Source organism: Myodes glareolus, chromosome 13, assembly GCF_982192425.1.
Source record: "Myodes glareolus chromosome 13, mMyoGla1.1, whole genome shotgun sequence".
In the NCBI taxonomy this organism is placed as follows: Eukaryota; Metazoa; Chordata; class Mammalia; order Rodentia; family Cricetidae; genus Myodes; species Myodes glareolus.
This window is the reverse complement of record NC_142038.1, coordinates 41,771,376-41,792,594: the sequence shown is the minus strand read 5'-3', so window position 1 is coordinate 41,792,594 and position 21,219 is coordinate 41,771,376. Positions and strand designations below refer to the sequence as shown.

The 21,219-nt window shown below is 40.1% G+C and overlaps 1 protein-coding gene across 3 annotated transcripts in view; it reads left to right on the top strand.

Moving 5' to 3' along the window:
• Positions 1–21,004, top strand: part of Kcnn2 (potassium calcium-activated channel subfamily N member 2) — a 374,515-nt gene extending 353,511 nt beyond the window's left edge. For all 3 annotated transcript variants that reach the window (XM_085699907.2, XM_048419262.3, XM_048419263.3), the window contains 4 exons: positions 5,935–6,045; positions 11,659–11,786; positions 17,822–17,891; positions 20,399–21,004. In XM_085699907.2, coding sequence (XP_085556033.2) covers positions 5,935–6,045; positions 11,659–11,786; positions 17,822–17,891; positions 20,399–20,686 — 597 coding nt within the window. In that variant the 3' untranslated portion in view covers positions 20,687–21,004. The remainder of the gene's footprint in view (positions 1–5,934; positions 6,046–11,658; positions 11,787–17,821; positions 17,892–20,398) is intronic.
• Positions 21,005–21,219: the final 215 nt, after the last annotated feature.

Genomic DNA, 21,219 nt, shown 5'->3' with positions numbered 1-21,219 from the left:
CCTTATTCAGTCTACTGTCTTAGAGAACCCAGGACCGCCAGCCCAGGGGTGGCACCATCCACCATGAAATGGATCCTCCCCTGTCAATCACTGATGCCTTACAAACTTGACTAGATCTTATAGAGCCATGTTATTGAGGTTTCCTTCTATCAGATGACTTTAGCTTGTGTCCAGCTGACATAAAACTAACTCGCATGGTTTCAATTTTCTTTCCTGTTTTCCACTGTTGCTCCTGATATGTACAGAAATCTAAAAACGAAACGAGAGCTTCCAGAGAGAGAGACTATGTGATGCTTTTCTTGCTGAATCTGAGTTGCCTCACTAAGTATGATCTTTCTAGTTCCAGTCATATACCTACAAGGTTGATGGTTTCATCATTTTTCTTTACAGCTGAATAGTATTCTGTTGTGTATGTATAATAGTCTCATTGTCCATTCTTTGGTTGAAGGACATTTAGATTGTTTCCATTTCCTAGCTATTATGAATAGAGCAGCAATGAACATGGCTGACTGCTTATCTGTGGAGTAGGATGTTGAGTCCCTTGGGCATATGCTAAGGAGTGGTATAGCTGGGTCATATGGTAGATTTATTTTTCGCTTCCTGAGACTTCTCCACACTGACTTCTAGACTGGCTGCACCAGCTTACAATCCCAACAGTAGTGACTGAGGCTTCCCTTTCCCCACACTCCCTCCAGCACTTGTCAACTGTTGACCTGTGCCATTCTAACTTCAGTAAGATGAAACCTCCAAGTTGTTTTGATTTGCATTTTTCTAATTGCCAAGGAGCTTTTATTTACATTTTAGCCAATTTCTCTTCAATTGAGAACTCTCTGTTCAGGCCCTGAGACCATTTTTAAATAAATAGTATTATTATCATTATTATTATCAATTTGTTTTTTAAGTTCTTTATATATATTCTGGATATTAATCCTCTGTCATAAGTCCTGCTAACAAAGAGTCTTTCCCATTCTATAGGCTTCCTTTTCACCTGGTTGATTGTTAAGTACAGTTGATATAATGCTGTCAATTAGTTCTGATGTTTCCCTGTTTATTGGATAAACTGGGTATCAAAATCGCCTACTGTTAATGGGTTGATATTAATCTGTGTCTTTAAATTTAGTGATACATTTTTTTAAATGAAATTAGGTACACAAGAGATTGGTGCATTTATGTCTTCTTGGTTAACTGTTCCCTTGATTAGAATGATGTATCCCTCTGTATATCTTCTGATTGGTTTTTGTTTGACGTGTTTTCTCGGATATTAGGATAGCCACACCCGCCTGCTTCCTGATTCCATTTGATTGGAGTACTGGTGTCCATCACTGTACTCTAAGGGGGTGCTTCTCTTTAAAACTAGGAGGTGTACCTTGTAGACAACTGATAGATGGATTTTGTTTTTTGATCCATTTAATAAGCTTGTTGTATCTTTTGATTAGACAGTTGAAGTCATTGATATGAAAATATATTAAATGTGTGTTACTTGTAATCTTTGTGCTGTTGATTTCAGGTATTATTTTTTGTATTCTTTTTTTATTTTTTATTTATTTTACATACCAACCGCAGTTCTCTCTCCCATCCCCCATCCACTCCTCAGAGAGGGTAAGGCCCCCCATGAGGAATCAACAAAGTCTGGCACATCTAGCTGAGACGAGGCAGGATCAAGCCCTCGCCACTGTATAGAGGCTGAGCAAAGCATCCTACAATAAGGAATGGGCTCCAAAATAATAATAATAATAAAATAAAAAATAAAAAAAGCTCATGCATCAGGTCCCACTGCCAAGCACCCCACAAACAGACCAAGCCACATAACTGTCACCCACATTCAGAGAGCTCAGTTCAGTCCCAAGTATGCTCCTCAGCGGTCAGTACAGAGTCCACGAGCTCCCACTAGCTCGGGGTCAGCTGTCTCTGTGGGTTTCCCCATAATGATCTTGCCGCACTGCCCTTGCTATTATAATCCCTCCTCCTCCTCTTCTACTGGACTCCAGGAGCTCAGCCCAGTGCTTGGCTATGGATCTCTTCATCTGCTTCCATCAGTTACTGGATGAAGCTTCTATGATCACAATTAGGATAGATACCAATCTGATTACAGGAAAAGGCCAGTTCAGGCACGCTCTCCACTCTTTCTAGGAATCTTATCTGGGGTCGGTCATTCTTGTGGATTTCTGTATTTCCCAGCTGGAAAAAAAAAAAATGCCATCATGAAATTTGGAGGCAAATGGATGGAACTAGAAAAAAAAATCATCATGCATGAGTTAACCCAGACCCGGAAAGACAAACACAGTATGTACTCACTTATAAGTGGATATTAGATGTAAAGCAAAGGATAACCAAGCTACAATCCACAGCCACACGGAAGCTCAGTAACAAGGAGGACCCGAAGAGGGACACACAAGGATAGCTCTAAGAAGAGGAAATAGATACGATCTCCTGGGTAAACTGGGGATGGGAGGATGGAGGATGAGAACAGAGGGAACAGGATGCTGAGTTGCAGGAGGGACGCAGAAAGGGAGAGCAATGAAAGAGACATCTTGATAGAGGGAGCCATTGTGGGATTAGGGAGAACCCGGTGCTAGGGAAATTCCGAGGAATTCACAAGGATGGCCCCAGCTATTGTTTGTATTCTTAGTGCTACTTTGTGTTTTCATAACGATTGCCTTTCCACTTCCCACCGTCTCTCTACTAGGATCATTCCTCCCTCCAGCTTTTTGTATTTTCTTTAGATTTGATTTGTTGAATATAAATATATTTAGGTTGTTTATATCTTAGTTGTTTCTCTCCCTTCCAGTTTTGGAAGGTAATTTTGGTGGTTATATTAGTCTAGGGTAGCCCTGTCACAGGTTCATAGTCTTGTGGGACTTGAATGCATTATTCTAGCCTCCAGGTTTTCAATTGAGAAATCAGCTGTTATTCTGATGAGTTTTTGTGTACGTGGCTTCCGTTTTGTTTTTTTTTTCCTCTAGCAACTATCAACACACTCTTTTTTTCTTATATTTAGTGTTTTAATTATGATCTGTTCTTTATGCTGGGTGTTTTAACTATGATGTTCCATGGGGATTATCGTTTCAGGTCTTGTCTAGTTGGTGTTCTGTGTGCTTCTTGTATCTATTGGTGTGTGTTTCCTGAATTTGGATAGGTGTGTAGATATTGTTGAAGAGCTGGTGTATGTCTTTGACTTGGGCTTCTTATCCCTCATCTCTGCCTAAAATTCTAAGATTTGTTTGTTTGGTTTTTTTGTCATGGTATCTCACATACCCTCTCTGTTCCTTTCCTGTGTTTTATTAATTTTTTCACATTTCTTATTTGGAATCCTCTACTTTATCTTCAAGTCCTGATAGTCTGTCTTCTGCTTGGTTCATTCTACTTGTAAGGCTTCCTTTGAGTTTTCTAGTTTAGTTATTGGGTTTTCAGTTTCATCTTCGTTTCATGTTGAGCCCCCTTCAGCGTTTCTATGTCCTTACTGAATTCTGTCCTCAAGTCCTGGATTGTCTTCATCATTTCCATTACCCTTATGTTTGGGGTTTCTTGTGCCTTACTCGACATGTAGTTTACTCTCCTTAATTTCATTGGTTTGTTTCTTTCTATCATCCTTAAACTTCTTGGGTTATTCCAGAAAGTTTATGGTTGATTGTTCTTTTAAATTCTGTGCCCTAGGGTTCATCTGGGCAATTCTCAAACTGGTAGTTTTAGGAGAGAAGACACTGACTTGCTCATTCATATTTTGTATTTTTGCAAAGAGACCTTGGCATGTGGAGTTGCATTTTAGTTTTAAGGTTGATGTGGATAAGTTGTTGGGGAAGAGAGAGGATGTATGGGTGAGTTGGGCCACAAGGTTGTATTAAATACTTTGTGTTGAATCAAGTCGGATAGACAGAGTGAACTGGGCTAGTGTGCAGGATATATATTCCCAACCAAACCTGGGAATGGGTGTAGAGATGGATCTGGCTGGGTGGAAAAGTTGAATGTGGCATGGGTAGAGCCTGTGGTTTGGGGTAAAGGCAGAGAGGGTCCTAGAAGAAGTCCAGAGAATGCTTCTGATGTAGGCAGGGGAGGCAAGAGGCCATGATATTGGGTGAGTGGATGGGGATGAAGGCCTGGATAGGGACGGTCAGGGAGATCCTCAGGGCTAGACTCAGGAGAATGGTGTGAAGGATCTGACTTGGTAGAGAGTCTAGATGCTGAATAGATGGGACCTATAGATGAAGGTAGGTATTACAGTCCAGGTTAGATCCTGGATAAGAATGTGGGGAGTCTTGCAGGGTAGGGAGAGTGGGGGCAGCACCAACTGTTGGCTCTTAACAACACAAAGAGCAAAACCGTCACTAAAACTCCAAATTCTCTGAGATAATCTCTCCTCACAAATGGACTTCTTTCCTGTTTTTTTTTATTTTTTTAATTTATTTTTATTTTTACTTCCCAATGTGGTCCATTTAGAAAGAAAAATGAGGCCATTGTGTAACTTGCCTTTTAAACATTGTGTTCTATCTTTGAATGTTTTTCAAATAAATTTTGACTAACCTGTGGCCCACGGGCTCCCCATGACCAAAGATAGCTGTAAATGTTGCCCGAAATAAAACCATAAGCTTTCTTAAAAATCTACGAGGGGTGTGTGTGTGTGTGTGTGTGTGTGTGTGTGTGTGTGTGTGTTTAGCTCAGTGACTCTCAAGAGTGAGTGCCTTAGTAGACAGATGAAGTGGGAAGTAAGTTACATAACCATTACTCTCCAGTATTATCTATTTAAGTTAACTGGTGCGTTTTGAAGCCACCAACTTGCCATTTTAATGTGGAATTTTTAGGTCTGTTGGTAATGAGGAAAAGTATACTACCTTGTGGAAATTTGAGACTAGCTTCAACTGTCTGTCCTGGGAGCACTCTATCCTTTGGTGACATCAAGGCAATGTTACTAGAAACTAGTAGAGTCAAGAGTACAGAAAGAGGCAGCAGTGTTGTGTCTTCCTACTGTGTATGTGCCTCTTGCATTGCTTCCTTAAGGTACCCTGCCCTTTTCTCTTCTAGTTCTTGTGTGTTGAAATTGGCTTTGCCACTTTATTGCTCCGTTGCCTCTCTTCACAACCCCTGCCATGACTGCTTACTTACAAGTAGGTTTGCTGGGCCTCAGGCTGATGGGGTAGCTGCAGCATGGAGCCTTGCATGTGGTCCTGATCTGTTTCAGCAAAGATGGCACTGCCACCCTTCACAACTCAGGGTGAATGCACCTTGACAGTAGAAAGAGAGGTCTAGACTTCTTGGAGTACCACCCAGTGTCTCCTACACCTTTTTGTCTAAAATAATCTCAATGGGCCATGATTTGAAAGGCAACATCATTGCTTCTCCAAATGAAGGTATCTCCTGGCTTTCTGTGTATCATGTCCTGTGCTGTCCTAACTTCCATCACTGCATTCGTCTATGACCTTGTCACACTTATGCCACAGTCTCCATACATGACAGTCTACTGCTCTCTTTCCTCTTGGGTAGCCACCCACTCGCCTGAAAGCCTGCTGGTCTCATCTCAAGTAAAGATTCTGAACTGGTAGTTTTTTAAACCTTCATTTCTAGTCCATGTACTTATGTTAATTTGTTTAATATGCTTTTATAATTATAGGTGTAGAACAGATTTCCTGTTTTTACAGAAAATTTATGTCTGAAAATTCAGGAAGTCGGGTTTTAGCTATTTATTCCTTGTGGTAAAATCTTGTTTTATTCATTATTTTGCTTTAGTTTTAAAAATAGGTAAACTAGGATTTTACACCTTAAAGGAACATTGCTTACCGTCGTTAACCACACATTTTTCTGTGATACGTGGGGAAGACACTGAAAAGTATCATTTGTTTTAGCTTGAGAAAATGAATGCATTTGATACAAAACAATCTCTAATGTGACTGGAATCAAACGTATTAATTCATTCATGGGGTTCTCCTCTTTCTTTGCTTTTAGGGTGCAGGTTGCACAGCCCTGGTGGTAGCCGTAGTGGCAAGAAAGCTAGAACTCACCAAAGCAGAAAAGCATGTGCACAATTTCATGATGGATACTCAGCTGACCAAAAGAGTAAGTAGATGCCCTCACATCCTGCAAGAGGATGCCACTGTCTTGTTTGCCCATCAGGAAATTCGGTTTTTCACTAAGACGTCAGAAGCAGAGATGCCATAGATTGAAGACAGCAAAACCCCTGGAGCTGGCTCCATTTCTCCCATTTTACAAATGGGATACCTAACTTCAGCTCAATTACAGATAACAGTAATTACATAAAAGTCGATCTCATAAAACTAAACGAGTGGGCATATTCAACATTTCAGCACAGTTATCGGTATTAGGTAGGGTGGAAAAGAACACACTGCCTGTGGAAGGCAGGAATCTTCTGGTAAGGTGATTGGAGGAAATAGTGCTGAACTCCTATGAGTGTCTGCATTCTAGACACAGGTGTTACAAATATAAACTGCCCTCTCTATGACTTGAAGGTCATCACAGATACAGCAGAAATGCCATAGCATCCAGGAGGAAGTTCACTTTCCAATTATTAGTACCAAAACAATAATCTGTGTTGGCAGAACACCCACCTTGGTTCTGTCCAGGTGTGACCCATGTATGAACCTACTTCATCGTCAGCAAGCTCCTGAGGGAAGCCTTGTTACGGCTATTTGATGCAGTTTGGAAGCCATGACACAGAGAACTCAGTCACGCTCACAGTCATGACATCAAGGTAGAAAACTAGAAAAGAAAACTATTTTTTATTAGACTATACTTTTAGCTTTTTGGATAGTCACTTGAAACATCAAAATACCGAAGTCAAAAATACCTAAAAATTATCTTGTAACATCTTGTAGCAGTCCTCGCTTCCCAAAGTAGAATCTCATCAGGCTGTCATTGAGATAATTAAATGCATTGTCATTTGGTAACTCTGCCCACAAAAGAATCAATAGAATTCTTCAGACAAGTTTCCAACTTTCAGCGTTTACCTTATTCTTGGTTTAGTTCTACGTACAAAAAGGATCTTTTTAGCGAAGCTTTACTTGCAGTTCCATGTTGGTCCAAAGGGAAAAGAAGATCAACTGAGGCCAACCAGGTCAGCGTAGTAGGACCCTGTTTCAAAACACAAATAATAGGCAACTTTGATTAGTATTTCCAATACAGTAGTTATTTCGTTACAAATTCATATTTATATACATTCATTTATCAAGGGGGGGGGGGCATGAATTTCTGTAGCCCTGCCCATACTTCAGACCCTAGAGCTAATGGTACTTCAAGAGTCTACTGTGGGATCAAAGCCTCTCAATTGCATATGCTATTTTTAGCCTGACTTTGCTACTTTCAAATACCTTTTGAATTATAATTTTTACGTAGTATGATTGAGGGCACTATGTGTGCTATGATGTGTGTGTGGAGGTCAGAGAACAACATTGTAGAGTCAGTGCTCTTCTTTCAATTTTATATATAGGTTCCTGGGTTGAAGCTCAGTTTGCCAGGCTTGCATAGCAAACCTCCTTATCCACTGAGCCATCTTCCCACCCCTGCCCCAAATGTCTTTTGTTTCTCCCCCGTTTCCTCTTATTTTTTTTTTTTCAATTCCTATTTCCATTCTCAAAACTCACAAGCGTCTCTAATGTGATGACTGGAGAAGAAAATATTAACGTGAAGAGCTGCTTGGGTGCCCAGGATGATGCTTCTTTTCAGAGATCTAGAAATGGAAGTGCAATTCCACGCATGGTTATTAGTCCAGATGCAATCCTGGAGTCATCACATGCTCCTCGGAGCATTTCCTAGGTCTGACCAAGAAGGTTCTCTTTTGGTAGAGCTTGTGTTAAGAGGCACAAGCTTTACCATATTAAAGAAGCACTTTTATAGAGTCGTTTGTAACCCATGCTATTCTATCATAAGTATTATACTTTTCTCAGGAATCAAATAAGTGCTACAGTGGAGAGGATGCTGCAGAGGGAGTCCTGTTGCTTTCTTACTAAAAGGCTGTTCAGGTTTCAGAAGTCCCGTGCGACAAGAGACCCATTGACTTTAACAATGTCATCTCGCCGCTGTTTCCTAGAAGTGGAACTGCTTTGCAATTGAAACCTCAATCACGTACTTGGCCCAACATGTAAACATAGCCCCCTCTAATATTCATCTATTCAAGATTTTATGCAAAGCCATCAACTTAATGACTGTCATTTGCTGGGAACACACTTAAGTTGGTTGTTTATGGAATTTCTAAGTAGAATCCATCAAAAATTTTAACTTCAAGTAAGAATTTCAAACTCTTCAGTGATGTCTGAGGGAAACTAAGAGTGAATAAGGACAGACTCGTCTTAGTACAAGCTCAAACTCAAGAGCACTATATATTTTTGAGAGAGAAATATAAGTATTCCCTCACACACTCCATAGGAGATAACTTCCCCCCAGTGGTTAGCAGGCAAAATGGTCATAAACATTCTGAAATGGTTATTCTGTCATGGTTATTCTGACCATGACTCTAAATAAAAAGCAATTTGAGTAATGAAAGGCTATTTTCTGTGGAATACATGTAGATTTCTAACCTTTCCAGTATGTGTATTTTTTTCCCCTTGAGACAGGGTTTCTCTGCAGCTTTGGAACTTGTCCTGGAACTCCCTCTTAGACCAGGCTGGTTTCGAACTCACAGAGATCCACCTGCCTCTGCCTCCCAAGTGCTGGGATTAAAGGTATGCGCCACCACTGCCCAGCTTCCAGTATGTGCCTTATTGAGGCAAACAATGGTGATGAAAAAGCATTCACTATGTACAAATATCAAGACGAATGATTTTATACAAAAATCATTTCTCTGTATGACTACATTAATCAAATAAAACACCCTATTCGTTGTGTACGAACATTAAGAGTATTCATTTTATGAAAATTTGTCTGACCTCTTAGAATTAAAAATTAGCCCAGAAGTACATGTGCCCAGATTAAAGATGTTTTGTGACTTAGAAAGACAGGAGCAGAGAGTTACACAGTATATACATTAGTCCATACATTTTTACTCGTAAATGTTCATGGCAATCAGTCATTATTATGATTTGAGGCCTCTGACTTCTGCTACTCTCTCAATACTGGGCCCTCACTGGGACTCCTTCTGGATATCCTGTGTTGCCTTATGTCATGGAGATGCTGTAGCTTTGGATCTGCAGGTCCAGCCCCCTTCACACACTCCAGTAGTTCACAGATGAGGTGGATGTTGGGATGGGCTGCCTACCTTGTGGTCATCATCGGGGCCTGTGGTATCTGGGTTAGTCAGTCTCCAACACTGCCCCAGATAGATGGCCCAGTGGAGCAGAAAGTAAGAAGCAGGGTCAGTTCTCCTGCTCTCACACCCTCACGTCCAGCTCAGCAGCACTAACACTACCATGGATAGCTCTACTGTTTTGCCCAGGTGAGGTGTAGGGCCTGCTCTTCAGATTTCTTTATTTGATAAGGGGCAGGACCAGCTCTTCCATTCTCATGTCCCTAAGGCTGGCTGTAGGTAGTATTTTCCTTTGTTGGCCACTCCAAAATAACCAAACAGAGACTTAAGATTATTTATAAATGCTCAGTCAATAGCTCAGGCTAATGCTAACTAACTCTTACAATTTAACCCTCTCTGAGAAGTAAATGGGACTTGAGGTAGGAAGAAGATGGAGGGAACAGGAGGATGGGAGAGAGAGGGAACTAGGACTAGTATGTAAAATAAGATTGTTTGGAAAAAAAGAAAGAAAAAAACAGAATATTTAGCAAGTTGGGGCACTAATATAGGAGTTACCTACCTTCCAGAGAACCAAGGATTAATAGTTTTAATTTATTTGTGTGTGATATCATCAGACCAAGCAAGCATAAGACTCCTGAGCATCTCCAACCTACTCTACCCTGAGTTGAGACTCCTTGCTTCCCTACAATCCCAAAAGGAAATAATCTACGAAAGCGCCTCCAAGAAACAGGCAGCTACCCTTTACAAAAGTTGTAGACTATAAAAGAAATTTGGAGTTTTCACTTTGTAGGTAGGAATCTATACAAATCTGTTGCTCTGTTTAATGCTGGCGTCACACCCCAGTAGGAGACATGGCCCCCGCATTAAACCTTTATTACTAGTCTGGACATCAGTTCTCTATTGTTACTTGTACAGGTAGAGCCAGGGAGGACATATACCAGGGCTGCTCTCAGTTGCCCAGGCGAACCCCACGGAGACTGCCAGAGGTCTGGTAGCCATCCTCTTCCCACACCGTGCTCTGGGAAAGGAGCGTGCTCAAACCTCCACCTCTCGCACTACACCAGTTTCTTTACCTTTGAAAAGACCCAGGATTTGGCTTCCAGTCTTTTTAACTTCCCTGGAGAGAGGCCAGGTGGCGCAGGTGGGAGGGAGGTTGTCACTGCCTCACGACCATACTTTCCGTCTCTTCCGGTTGTTTTCCTATTAGCTTGAGGAACACCCTCTTTCAAAGTCTAATCACTATTCAGAGGAAGTGCGTAACAGTCAGAGTCATGCACAAAAATCACCCTTTCCTCAAGAAACCAGTCATTTTCTTAAAACTGGTCTCAACAATACAATTTCACTCAAGAGGAAAAGGTTCAATATCATTAATCCAGAAATGTGACATTTCTTTGCAAAAGTAGAAAGCCATAGTTGTAAATTTACCACCATAGTTATAGTTTTATTCTTAGGCAGCTTCTTATTATAAAATGAGGTAACAGGACTTTAGAAACCATTATCTCTAGCATGCTTGTGTCAGAGAAAATCAAATTCCAACAGGCTTACTAGGCACTGGACCTGACTTGGTTACTGTAGACTCGGGACTCAAGATCCATTTCCCAGTTTTAGCTTGAATTCTACTCTTCCTCCATCACTGCCTATCCTGAGTTGTCTTCCTCCACCCTGTGCTCAACTAGCCTGTGGCTTTCTTCACATAAGGGTAATAAATGGGAAAACTTCTTAGGATAATTAAGGAGCAAATTGTCTGGACAAGTTCCATTTTCTAGGTTCCATGGTGGAGCCAGGCAGAGGAGACCTACCCTGCCTTGGTCTCTATCAGTTCCCAGGACCTCTGGCGATTTTAATCAGAAAACAAGTAATTAGAGAAGGTGACTAGCCTTCATGGGGTGCAGTTACACCGGGACAGTCACGTCTGTCCTTCTGTTTAACTTGCCCATGAAATCATGATAGCATCCCTACAAGTCAAAGTGTGCTAATAAGCAAATGCACCGGTTATTTTGGGAGCTTGCGTGCATGACATGAACTCACACATGGAAACATGCCTTGGCTACACTGCACAGCCAGAAAGCCTGGGTGACCTTGAAAAGGCAAGATCGACCTTGGTATTTGGCATTTTGCTCTTCTCTGGGGGAAATAAAGAGGATGGAGAGAGGATTCGCTGTATAAGTGGGAAATTCAGCATCTCTGAATTATCTTTAAATGAGGTATTGAATAAAAATATAGTTTCTTGTTAGAACAGGTAGAGTGTAACATAGAAAGAGGTCAGTAGTATCTCCCTAATATTTCACTCAAGTGTTCCCAGACAGACGGAAATTCTTGCATGAAGGCAGATATGCTAGAAAAACAGTCATTTGAGTAGCAGTTTCCAAAGCTCCAGTTCACTGTGGTTCTTAGGATGAAAAGCACAACCTCAAACGAGTGCGGGGAATCTGCTTGAGGATGTAGCGACGGCTTTTCTTGTGTTTTCTAAACAGGTGAAAAACGCAGCTGCCAATGTACTCAGGGAAACGTGGTTAATCTACAAAAACACAAAGCTCGTGAAAAAGATTGACCACGCAAAAGTAAGAAAGCATCAACGGAAATTCTTGCAAGCTATTCATCAGTAAGTACCTGTTTTCATTTCTATCTTGTTCTTCTTAGCTTTTGCTTTTGATTCTTGTGCTTGCGGGTCCTTTCTTGTGGGGGAGGAAAAGAAAAAGGCATTGTCGGGTTTGCTTCCAGGAGACACCTGAAAATCTAATAATGAACCCCAGAGGAAAAAAGTTTAGTTCCTTTTATGGCTGAAAATGGTGCGTGTTAATCAAAATATCTTCCTCTTCAGAGGCCATGGTTTCTGTTACAGAGGCCATAATTTCTGGTAGAATTAATATTTAATTAATGCATTTATTTATATAGTTTGATCTGAAATGTTCAGCTTATGTCCACTGTAGAATCTTGGAGGGAGGGAACGTTATATGATCCATCTGGATTTTTACGTTTTATATAACATAGTATATTTAATTGTCTTAATTTTACAATGCTCAGTGATTTCTTAATCAAAAAGCTGGGGATTATCTATATGCTGTATGTTCGCTGTGGAGTTTAGCATTGGTTATTAGTTTACTATTAACTGCCGTAAGGCCTTCTTGCCTATCTTTGTTATATAATTACTAGAGTCTTTTAAGATAACTGTCTATACCTCATAAGATTCAATGATGACTGAGAAACAGACCTTTCCAGGATGGCATTGTCTTAACTGTAAGTGTTGCCCCTGTGGGTATCCACTGTGACAACAGACTTGCTCTTCATGCCCTTTATTCGTGGTCACATCTGTGGCTCAAGAAAGTGGCTTTCTTTGTGAGACACACCAGGGTAGCGGGAGAAATGTTGGGAGCTATTAAGTCTTTGCCTGTGCCACGCCACTGGCCTTCTCAGATCCAGCCAGTACACCAGACAGGAAAGCTGCAAATCTGAGATTTTTATTTTACGCATTTAGTTAATTCATAGGCAACATGGTACCACTAACCTCCTGTGAGGAATCCATAGACTTCCATCTTCTAAGTCTTCCCTGGTCCAGCCTCTGCCCTTCTTAGTTAGCATATTAAGGTGTCCTGCTGAGTCTATAATGTGCCTATAATGATGCCTGTGTGCATACTTCTGTGGAACTGAAACCTCCACTAGTCAAAAAAAAAAAAAACCCAAGTAACTCTGGGATTAAAATAGAGAATGCTTTGCACATATGGTAGAATAGTTTATCATTGTTGCTCGCAGACACTCACTCATGCTCCGTATTGCCACCAACGCACTTTCCTTAGAAGGGGATGGGATTTCTCCTCTAACTCCGTGACTCGCCTAGGCGTATAGCCGCACCACTCTCCCAAACAATGTAAGGAAATGACAGAGCTAGAATTTTAAAATTATCCTGTTAAAAGTCAGGGGAAAACAAGAAAGAGAATCATGTTAGAGTTGGTTCACAAAGCAGGAGCTTGCTCCTTGGAGTGCAGTTCCTTTTCTGACCCAGGGCCAACCCAGGAGCAGCAGCCTAGATGGTGCATTTCTTTCATTCTCTTTACTAGAGAGTGAGACCCCAAGAGGTAGTCAGATTCTTCCTGGGTTCCTCATCTAGGCACCCACTTCCTCGGAGGACTCCCTTAGAAAGAGCTCTTTAGGAAAACCGTGTGCTCTAAAGCCATTCGACACAGTAACCCCAACGTTAACAGAAGCCATCACAGCAAGCCATGGAGAGATCATTTTTGCACTTTCAATGTTTCTTGGTAGTCAATTTTGATAGAAAACTTCCCTTTCTGGGTGTGAGAAGATACACCCAAAGGTAAAGACTGAGAGATGAAGCAAGAGTAAGTATGTACACGTGGTATGACCATGCTTCATTTTGTGTGCCTGTCGGTGAAACTACCTAAACTACAGTCATATTTGATTTGCCTCTTTGATAATTTTTTAAATAAAAAAATCCAAAGCATGCACCAGTAGATTTTGTAATGCAGTCCTGTAACTATGGCTATAGGGGCTCTTTAGTCTCTTTTGCCATGTGCTTTGAGTTATAAACATATTCATGCTACTATGGAAGAATATTCTGCTATTTATTCACTGCAAAAATTTATTAATTATTTTATTATTTAGCTTTGCTTTAAGTTTCTTTTTAACAAAATATTGCCTATAAAAATCATCTCTGTACAAGGAAGCTGGTTTTATGAGCTGTCCAAAAGGAAGTGGCACATTTGTCCTGCGGGGCCTGTCAGCCTGATTGGAAGGGCACATGGGAGGAGCTTATATGGAGTTCTTCAGCTGACTGCTCCGGGTCGTGTGATGGAAGCCACACCCCTTATCATTCCTCTGCTTCCATCAGACATTTCCCATTGTCACCCTTTTCTTGACTTCTTTAATGCAACGTGTACATCTAAAGCAGAGGAGTTTGATGAAATTCAATTGTTCATAATTGTTGTATACATCATTTGAGGGGGTCACTGGGTTGCCTTTGCTGTAGAGAATACTTAAAGTTTATAATTACAATTACAGCAGAATAAGTTTGGTTACAAGGGCTGGATTTGGCTAGATCATTCTACTGGTGCATAATCGCTTGTCATGTTAACTTCGTATTGGAAGTTGTAGAGTGACGTCGTGAAAGACAGCACACAGGGCTCGATTCCTCAGGGCCAGGCCTTCACTGCCCGCTGCTCAGACTCAAGGGTTCTTAGCATCATCTGTCAGCACTGCAAGTAGTAGATCTGGCTGGACATAAACTCACAAGTCATTTGCTGGAGCTTGTCTGGCTTTTGCGACTCTCTGATTCTCCCTGAGAGCAACTTTAGCAGCTCTCTCCTCTTCTGCCAGATCCCTCTAGCTCAGCTCTTTCTCTTTTTCATACTTTATGGCCTCTTTCCCAACATGTGACCTCTCTAGCCTCTGATGATGCTAAACTCTCTAGGCCACTGCTCTCTTTTCAGTAATGTGTTTGTCTTTTTTGAATTGTCACTCGATGCCATGAAGTATTCTCTCTCTAACTTTCAACCCTTTTTCTGATAGCAGCTTTAACTTTTTCATTCTTCTGTCTCAACCATGGATCCATCAATCAACATGAACTTGTCTAGAGCCAAGAAAGCTAATGTGCATAATTTATATTAGAGGGGATTCCGAATAGCCCCGATCTGGAAAAGATATGCTCCCCCTTCAAAAGAATCATTTATATCTATCATTCTAAGCCAAAGTGTTTCCTATTATTCCCTTGAACACCGAGTATGAAGAGGCCAACATGATTTTACGCACGTTCTTCATTCTGAATTCTGGTTTAAGAGGAAGCCAAGTGCTTTCAGGTAGGCAGAGCATAGTGGCAACAAAGGATGGTGATGAATTGAGTAGTGCCAATCAATGTCAAGATCCTGCAGGGTCTCCCAGCTGACGAATCGAGCCCCCTGTGCACGACTGAACACCACATTGTGTTGTTTTGTTCCAGAATACTTTACAGTTTCTTTTCTTTTGTTTTGTCTTTTTATTTCAACAAAATGAAAATAGAGCTCGGAAGTAAGTTGTGTGAGCTGTTCCTTTCCACATTTGCAGAGTTTTCTACTGGCTGCATGCACCCAGCAGATCCTTTATTTGTGAATTTTGGTAGTCTGATTGCTGCTATGGAAATGTGATCCAAAATCATGATATTTTCCTGTGATAAGTGAAGTTCACAAGGAAGAAAGCAACATCTGTTTCTTAATCTTTTTTGCGGGGGAAAAAAAAGTGTACTATCCATGTGCATGTTACCTTTTATTCTGGCAGCTGCAGCTCGAGCAAGGTTTCTCTGTCTGCTCGCCTAGCCTCGCAGGCAGTCTCAGGAGGCAGTCCCCTGCCCCAGGCAGATCAGAGGGCAAGACAAGATCATTTAAGTCCAAGAGCTAATGGAGTTCCAGTCAGGGTCAGATCACAAATAAATCAATCAGATTTGTTACTAATCTAGAAAGCTACATCATCTGACATAGCTTTGTATGTTAGTAATAAACACCACAGGCAAAATTCTACTGTCAGTCATAGCTTAGAAATCCAGCTGAAGGACACCGGACTCCAGTGCTTTAGAAAAAGTTCCTACTTTATCCAAAACCAGCATTCTCCCCCCTCCTCCTGTTTTGTAAGATTCAGGACTCTCGTTACTCACAGATTGCTGGAGGTATCTGGTGCACAGCCTCAAACTCTAGGCATTAGTAAACTTTAAAAGAAAACTTGATGTAAGCCCCATCATAAATGGTAGTCAGTAAAGTTGCCGTTGACTGACAATTTTAATTCTGGCCTTGAATTCTAGCCATAGGTTAGAAAGCTCTGAGCCAAGATTTTACCTCTCCCCTGTGAAAAAAAAAAAATCAGGAGATGGAGATAACATAGGACCTGCCTGACATTTACTTCTTGCAATAATCCAGACATTCATGGTGGTTAAAGGGAAAAGTTGTCTTTCCATGTTTTAGTAGTAAGGTCTGATTTGTGTATCACTTAAAGTCCATTTATGACACCCCCAGCACTCAAGGATACTCCTAATCTGACACTTCATTCTATGTTTTAAGAAACAAAGTCAAATTGGGGTGAGTGGAGCCCCCAGCTAACATTGCAGCTTTTTCTTACTGTTCTTATCTTCACTGATCCACAGATGGTCAAGATGCTTTTTGCTTGACTTTTGCTGGGTTTTAAAAGGTAGAAGTGAAGATTTAGAACCTTTCTTGGTGCTTAGAGAAAACTCTGTCAGCAATATATTGAATTTAAATATGTGTTTATAGATTTCTTTTAAGATAGATCTTACTCTAATCTCTACAATAACATCAAAAAGAGCCAGCTAACTTGGTTCTGAGTTTCTAATGAACACACAGCAATGAATCTATAAATCTGAACTATTTTAGAGTACTTAAGACTGTGTTATAGATGGACACCATTTAGACTCTAGCTGGCAGGAGCTGTATCTTCACTGTGGAGCAGCCTCAGCTACATGCTGACTGTCCTAGGTGCAAGACAAAATCACTAAGTGCTTTAAACAAATTAGGAAAGTCTCCTTGGCAGTAAAATCTTGCCCTGTGAATCTTTTATTTCTCTTATGTAGTTATATACAATTTAAATTAAAAAGTATAAACTATTCTCTTCATTCATTGAAGCCATACTTAGTAAATGATTCATTATCAAGCACAAGTGAAATTAGCATGGGTTTCTTTTTTCATTTGTCATAAAACAGCTCAGAGAAACTGAGTTCTTTTCTTTTGAGTCTGGCTTTAAATAGCTGGCTTACAGAACAGTGACCCACCTTTCTCTTTTAAAGTCTTACTTTCTTGAACCTAAGAGCCATGGAATAAATACTTATTGGGGTACTACAATAAATAAATTTAAAAGATAAGAGCTTCATTTAGAAAAATGAGTTTTTAAGAGTGTCCTTGTGACTGTCAATCAAATACATACAAGGACATTTTAAAGTAGCAAGAATGAACCTTAAAAATAGCTGGTCTACTCACTAGATATATTCTGTCAATTCTTAAAAACTACAATGAAAGCTAAAAGAGATTCTCCCAAAGAAATGGTCTGGCCTCTGTTCAAATTCACTGTCAGTTTAAGGTAAAGTCAAGCAATACAGAGTAAGAAAATGATATGTTTGGAGTTATCTTGCTGCTGGTTGAATAAAAGTGGTTTTTGTTAACAAGAATCTCACTTATCACTGTGGTTTCATCAGGTTCAAATACCTAACCCAATTCATTTCCGACTAAACAGGGTTAATTCCTGTATCTAGTCACGTAGGCATAGGAAGGTGTTCATTGCTCCAACACGATGAAATTCCAGTTGCTTTGCATCTTTCTTCCTATGTCTATTTGTCACGATACTGGGGCTTTAATGAATGTTTTGGCTTTTTCTCATGTGGTTAAATCCCGATGAGTCTTCCTGAATTCCACTTACCTGGTACATAGTTGTCCTGAGGACATCTCATCTCTTGCTCTCCTTTCTTTTTTGCGGTGTTGGGGAAGCATGCTTCTCATTGTACCAGATACATAACCAGTGTGGACTTTACCCCCCAATACCAGGCATTATCCATGCAGTTATTTGCTCTTGTGGATTTTGTGCATGCCCCTTTGAAAGCAGTAACCTAGCCCGAGAAACAAGAGAACCTTTCTGACTTCAGCGTCTGTCTTGTAGATTGAGAAGTGTGAAGATGGAACAGAGGAAACTGAATGATCAAGCAAACACCCTAGTGGATCTGGCAAAGGTAATCCCAAGGGGCTCAGCCGTTATGGTTGTAACCATGTAAATTAACCACTGCACAGCGACGAACAGCACAAATTTAACAAACAAGGCTACCAAACCATCCCAAAATGATGATCCAACTTAGAAGCATTTGTTTTTCTAAAACTTCCACTGAATTCATATGCTCTTTCCCCATGTACAGTATCCAACTCCAGTGCTAAAACTTCCTTGGGGGTGCACCAGAAATGCCATAAGACATCTTAGTGGAATATGAAATGATATCTCATCCGCGGAAGGACAGAACTACATCTTGAATGTCACTATGAGGCTGAGGGATAAACAGAGCTCATCATTCTTAATATTTTTTTATATTTTTAAGCAAACCCAAAACTAGATAAATTGATATTTTTTAAATCCTGGAACTTATTTTCTCAAATATAATTTGTGTTTCAAAAACAATAATTCACTTTTTTATGATTTTCTCCATTTTATTACTTTAACAATCACATTCTTTTTTACCAAGTACATTAATAGTTTTTTAGTTCTTTGTCACATCTAAAAGAATTATCTGCTCTTTTATTGTTCCTCCATAAGTAAAAGCCAATTGGAAAATATGAATATTTATCAACTGTGCAAATATTACATTCTGTTGAGCTAGTTCCAAAGGAGACTCTAGAATAGAAGTATGGATGTGTTCTGCCTTGTAGCACAATTGCTTTGGCGGAGGCAGCACATACATCCTGTTTTATATTTGATAAGTCATATTATGTTTTTGCCAAATCTTTAAGTATAATCTTTGAAAATTAGACATTTGGCTTAGTCTTATTAAATAACACTTCCAAATTATATTCACTTTATGCATTATCAGTAACACATACTAGGTAAACATATTATTCAAGGTAAGTGTTGAGTGACGCACCTCATGGATCATACATCATTCACATAAGCTGGGCAGTGTATACACATGCAGGACACAGACATCCTCCATTCATGTGGCCTTCATTTGAGGTAGTGAAATAATACTTATGTGTTGCATCACTCCGAGGTTAAATGCTTAAAAATATTGGGCGTTAAAAAAATAAAACAGATGCCTTTAAGTTAGTATGAAGGTGAGGAATGTACTTTAAGGTTATAGTAGGAAACTGAAATCTGCCCCCCCAGCACACATGAGATCAAGCGCTTAATCTCCAGCACTACTCGTATACACAAAAGGTATATACAAAGTCAAACATGAATATGTTCATTATTTCTGTAATGCCATACTTACTCTGACCATAGGATGATACATGCTGTAAGAGTTCAGTATTTTTCTAATGAATGGATGTTGCTCAACTTTCCCAAGAATGTAGTAAAGGTAAAGTTAGTGCTCTCTGTATCCATGAATCAACCAGAACAAAATGCATTTATTCTAAATGACTCTCTCAGTCAGTTTGTTATCATCTTTAAGTAGCAGTGAAGCTGGAAAAGATACAGGAAGAAATGAAGGAGGAGGAGGAGGATGCGATACAAAGTGTCTTGGGTTTGGGAAAGTTGGTACTAGACTCAGTGTAGCATCTATAACCCCTACTCTTAGCCCCCGTCTCTCATCTCTAACTCTGAACTGCTCAACCCTGCAGCTCTGCAAGTTTCTTAACTCCTCCAGGAACTAAAACTTAGTCTCAGACTCATGACTCCCACTGATCAAGACAGTTTCAGTTTTCTGTACAAGAAAGCATTTCATATTCCTACTCCAGAACATGTAGCTCTGAATAGGCATTCCAATAAAGCGACCTGTAAATTTTCACTTTTGTGGTGTACTGAGCACACACCCAGAGGTTTTTGCCTGTTAGGCAAGTGTTCAACCACTCAGCTTCTCCCCAGCCCTGGACTAGTAACTTAGCATCCTCCACAACTATTAATCTTATTGAGGATTTATATTATTTTACATTTTATCTGTGAAATTTTTTCTTGGATTCAATGAAAAGAGGTCTGAGATTTGGAACATAAGGCAGCAAAAGATATGTAAGTATTGGCTGTTCTAAATCACTAAGTTAGGTGCTCAGATCAATTGATTCTAAACTTTATTCCTGTTCTTCTGTCATATTTTTACATTTTGCTATCATCTCGCTGTTAATGTTTTTTTTGTTCTTTAAATCGTACTGTTCTTATAAAAATTGCCCAGGTTGTCATGTCACATGTTGAAAATGAATTTGAAATGCTAACTTGTATTGAAATCATCATCACATAAATAATGAATGAAAACATTTTCATCTGACTTTATGCCACATAAAATCATTGGAAATTTCACAAGCCATAACTACACCCTACTTTCTAAATCATAACCAGTTAATGCACGTCATCATTCATTTAAATCTTAGCATTAAGAATACATGGAATTTACTTTGTGCCCTAAACTATTTGGTTAGCTGACACACCTGTCACCAGCAAGAGGCCAGTGTTAATGTTTGAAGAGCTGATAGTTTGCTTCTGAGGCAAGAGTGATTAAACCTCTTACTTCTCCGTTTCTGTCTGCTCAATCTTGTTTTCCAGACCCAGAATATCATGTATGACATGATTTCCGACTTAAACGAAAGGAGTGAAGACTTTGAGAAAAGGATCGTCACCCTGGAAACCAAATTAGAGACTTTGATTGGCAGCATCCATGCCCTCCCTGGGCTCATCAGCCAGACCATCAGACAGCAACAGAAGGATTTCATTGAGGCTCAGATGGAGCACTACGACAAGCATGTCACCTACAATGCTGAGCGCTCCCGGTCCTCGTCCAGGAGGAGGCGGTCCTCCTCCACAGCGCCACCAACATCATCAGAGAGTAGCTAGAAGAGAATAAGTTAACCACAAAAATAAGACTTTTTGCCATCATATGGTCAATATTTTAGCTTTTATTGTAAAGCCCCTATGGTTCTAATCAGCGTTATCCGGGTTCTGATGTCAGAATCTTGGGAACCTGAACACTAAGTTTTAGGCCAAAATAATGAGTGAAAACTCTTTTTTTTTTCTTTCAGATGCACAGGGAATGCACCAATTATTGCTATATAGATTGTTCCTCCTGTAATTTCACTAACTTTTTATTCATGCACTTCAAACAAACTTTACTACCACAGTATATGATATATAATAAAAAAGTTAATTTCTGCACATGCCTGTTTGGTCTTCTTCCCATCTCTATAACTTCTCCTCTTATGCTGTCTTCAGGGGATGATTTCTGATCCACGCTGATAATTTCGATTTCCAAAATGTGTCCTGAAATGAAAAGACTACATTGTTCTCTGCCTGATTTGCAAAGATTTCCCTTTCTGAAATATTAATACCACAACTATTCTGCCCTACCCTGTTCTCAGCTCACAGCGTGT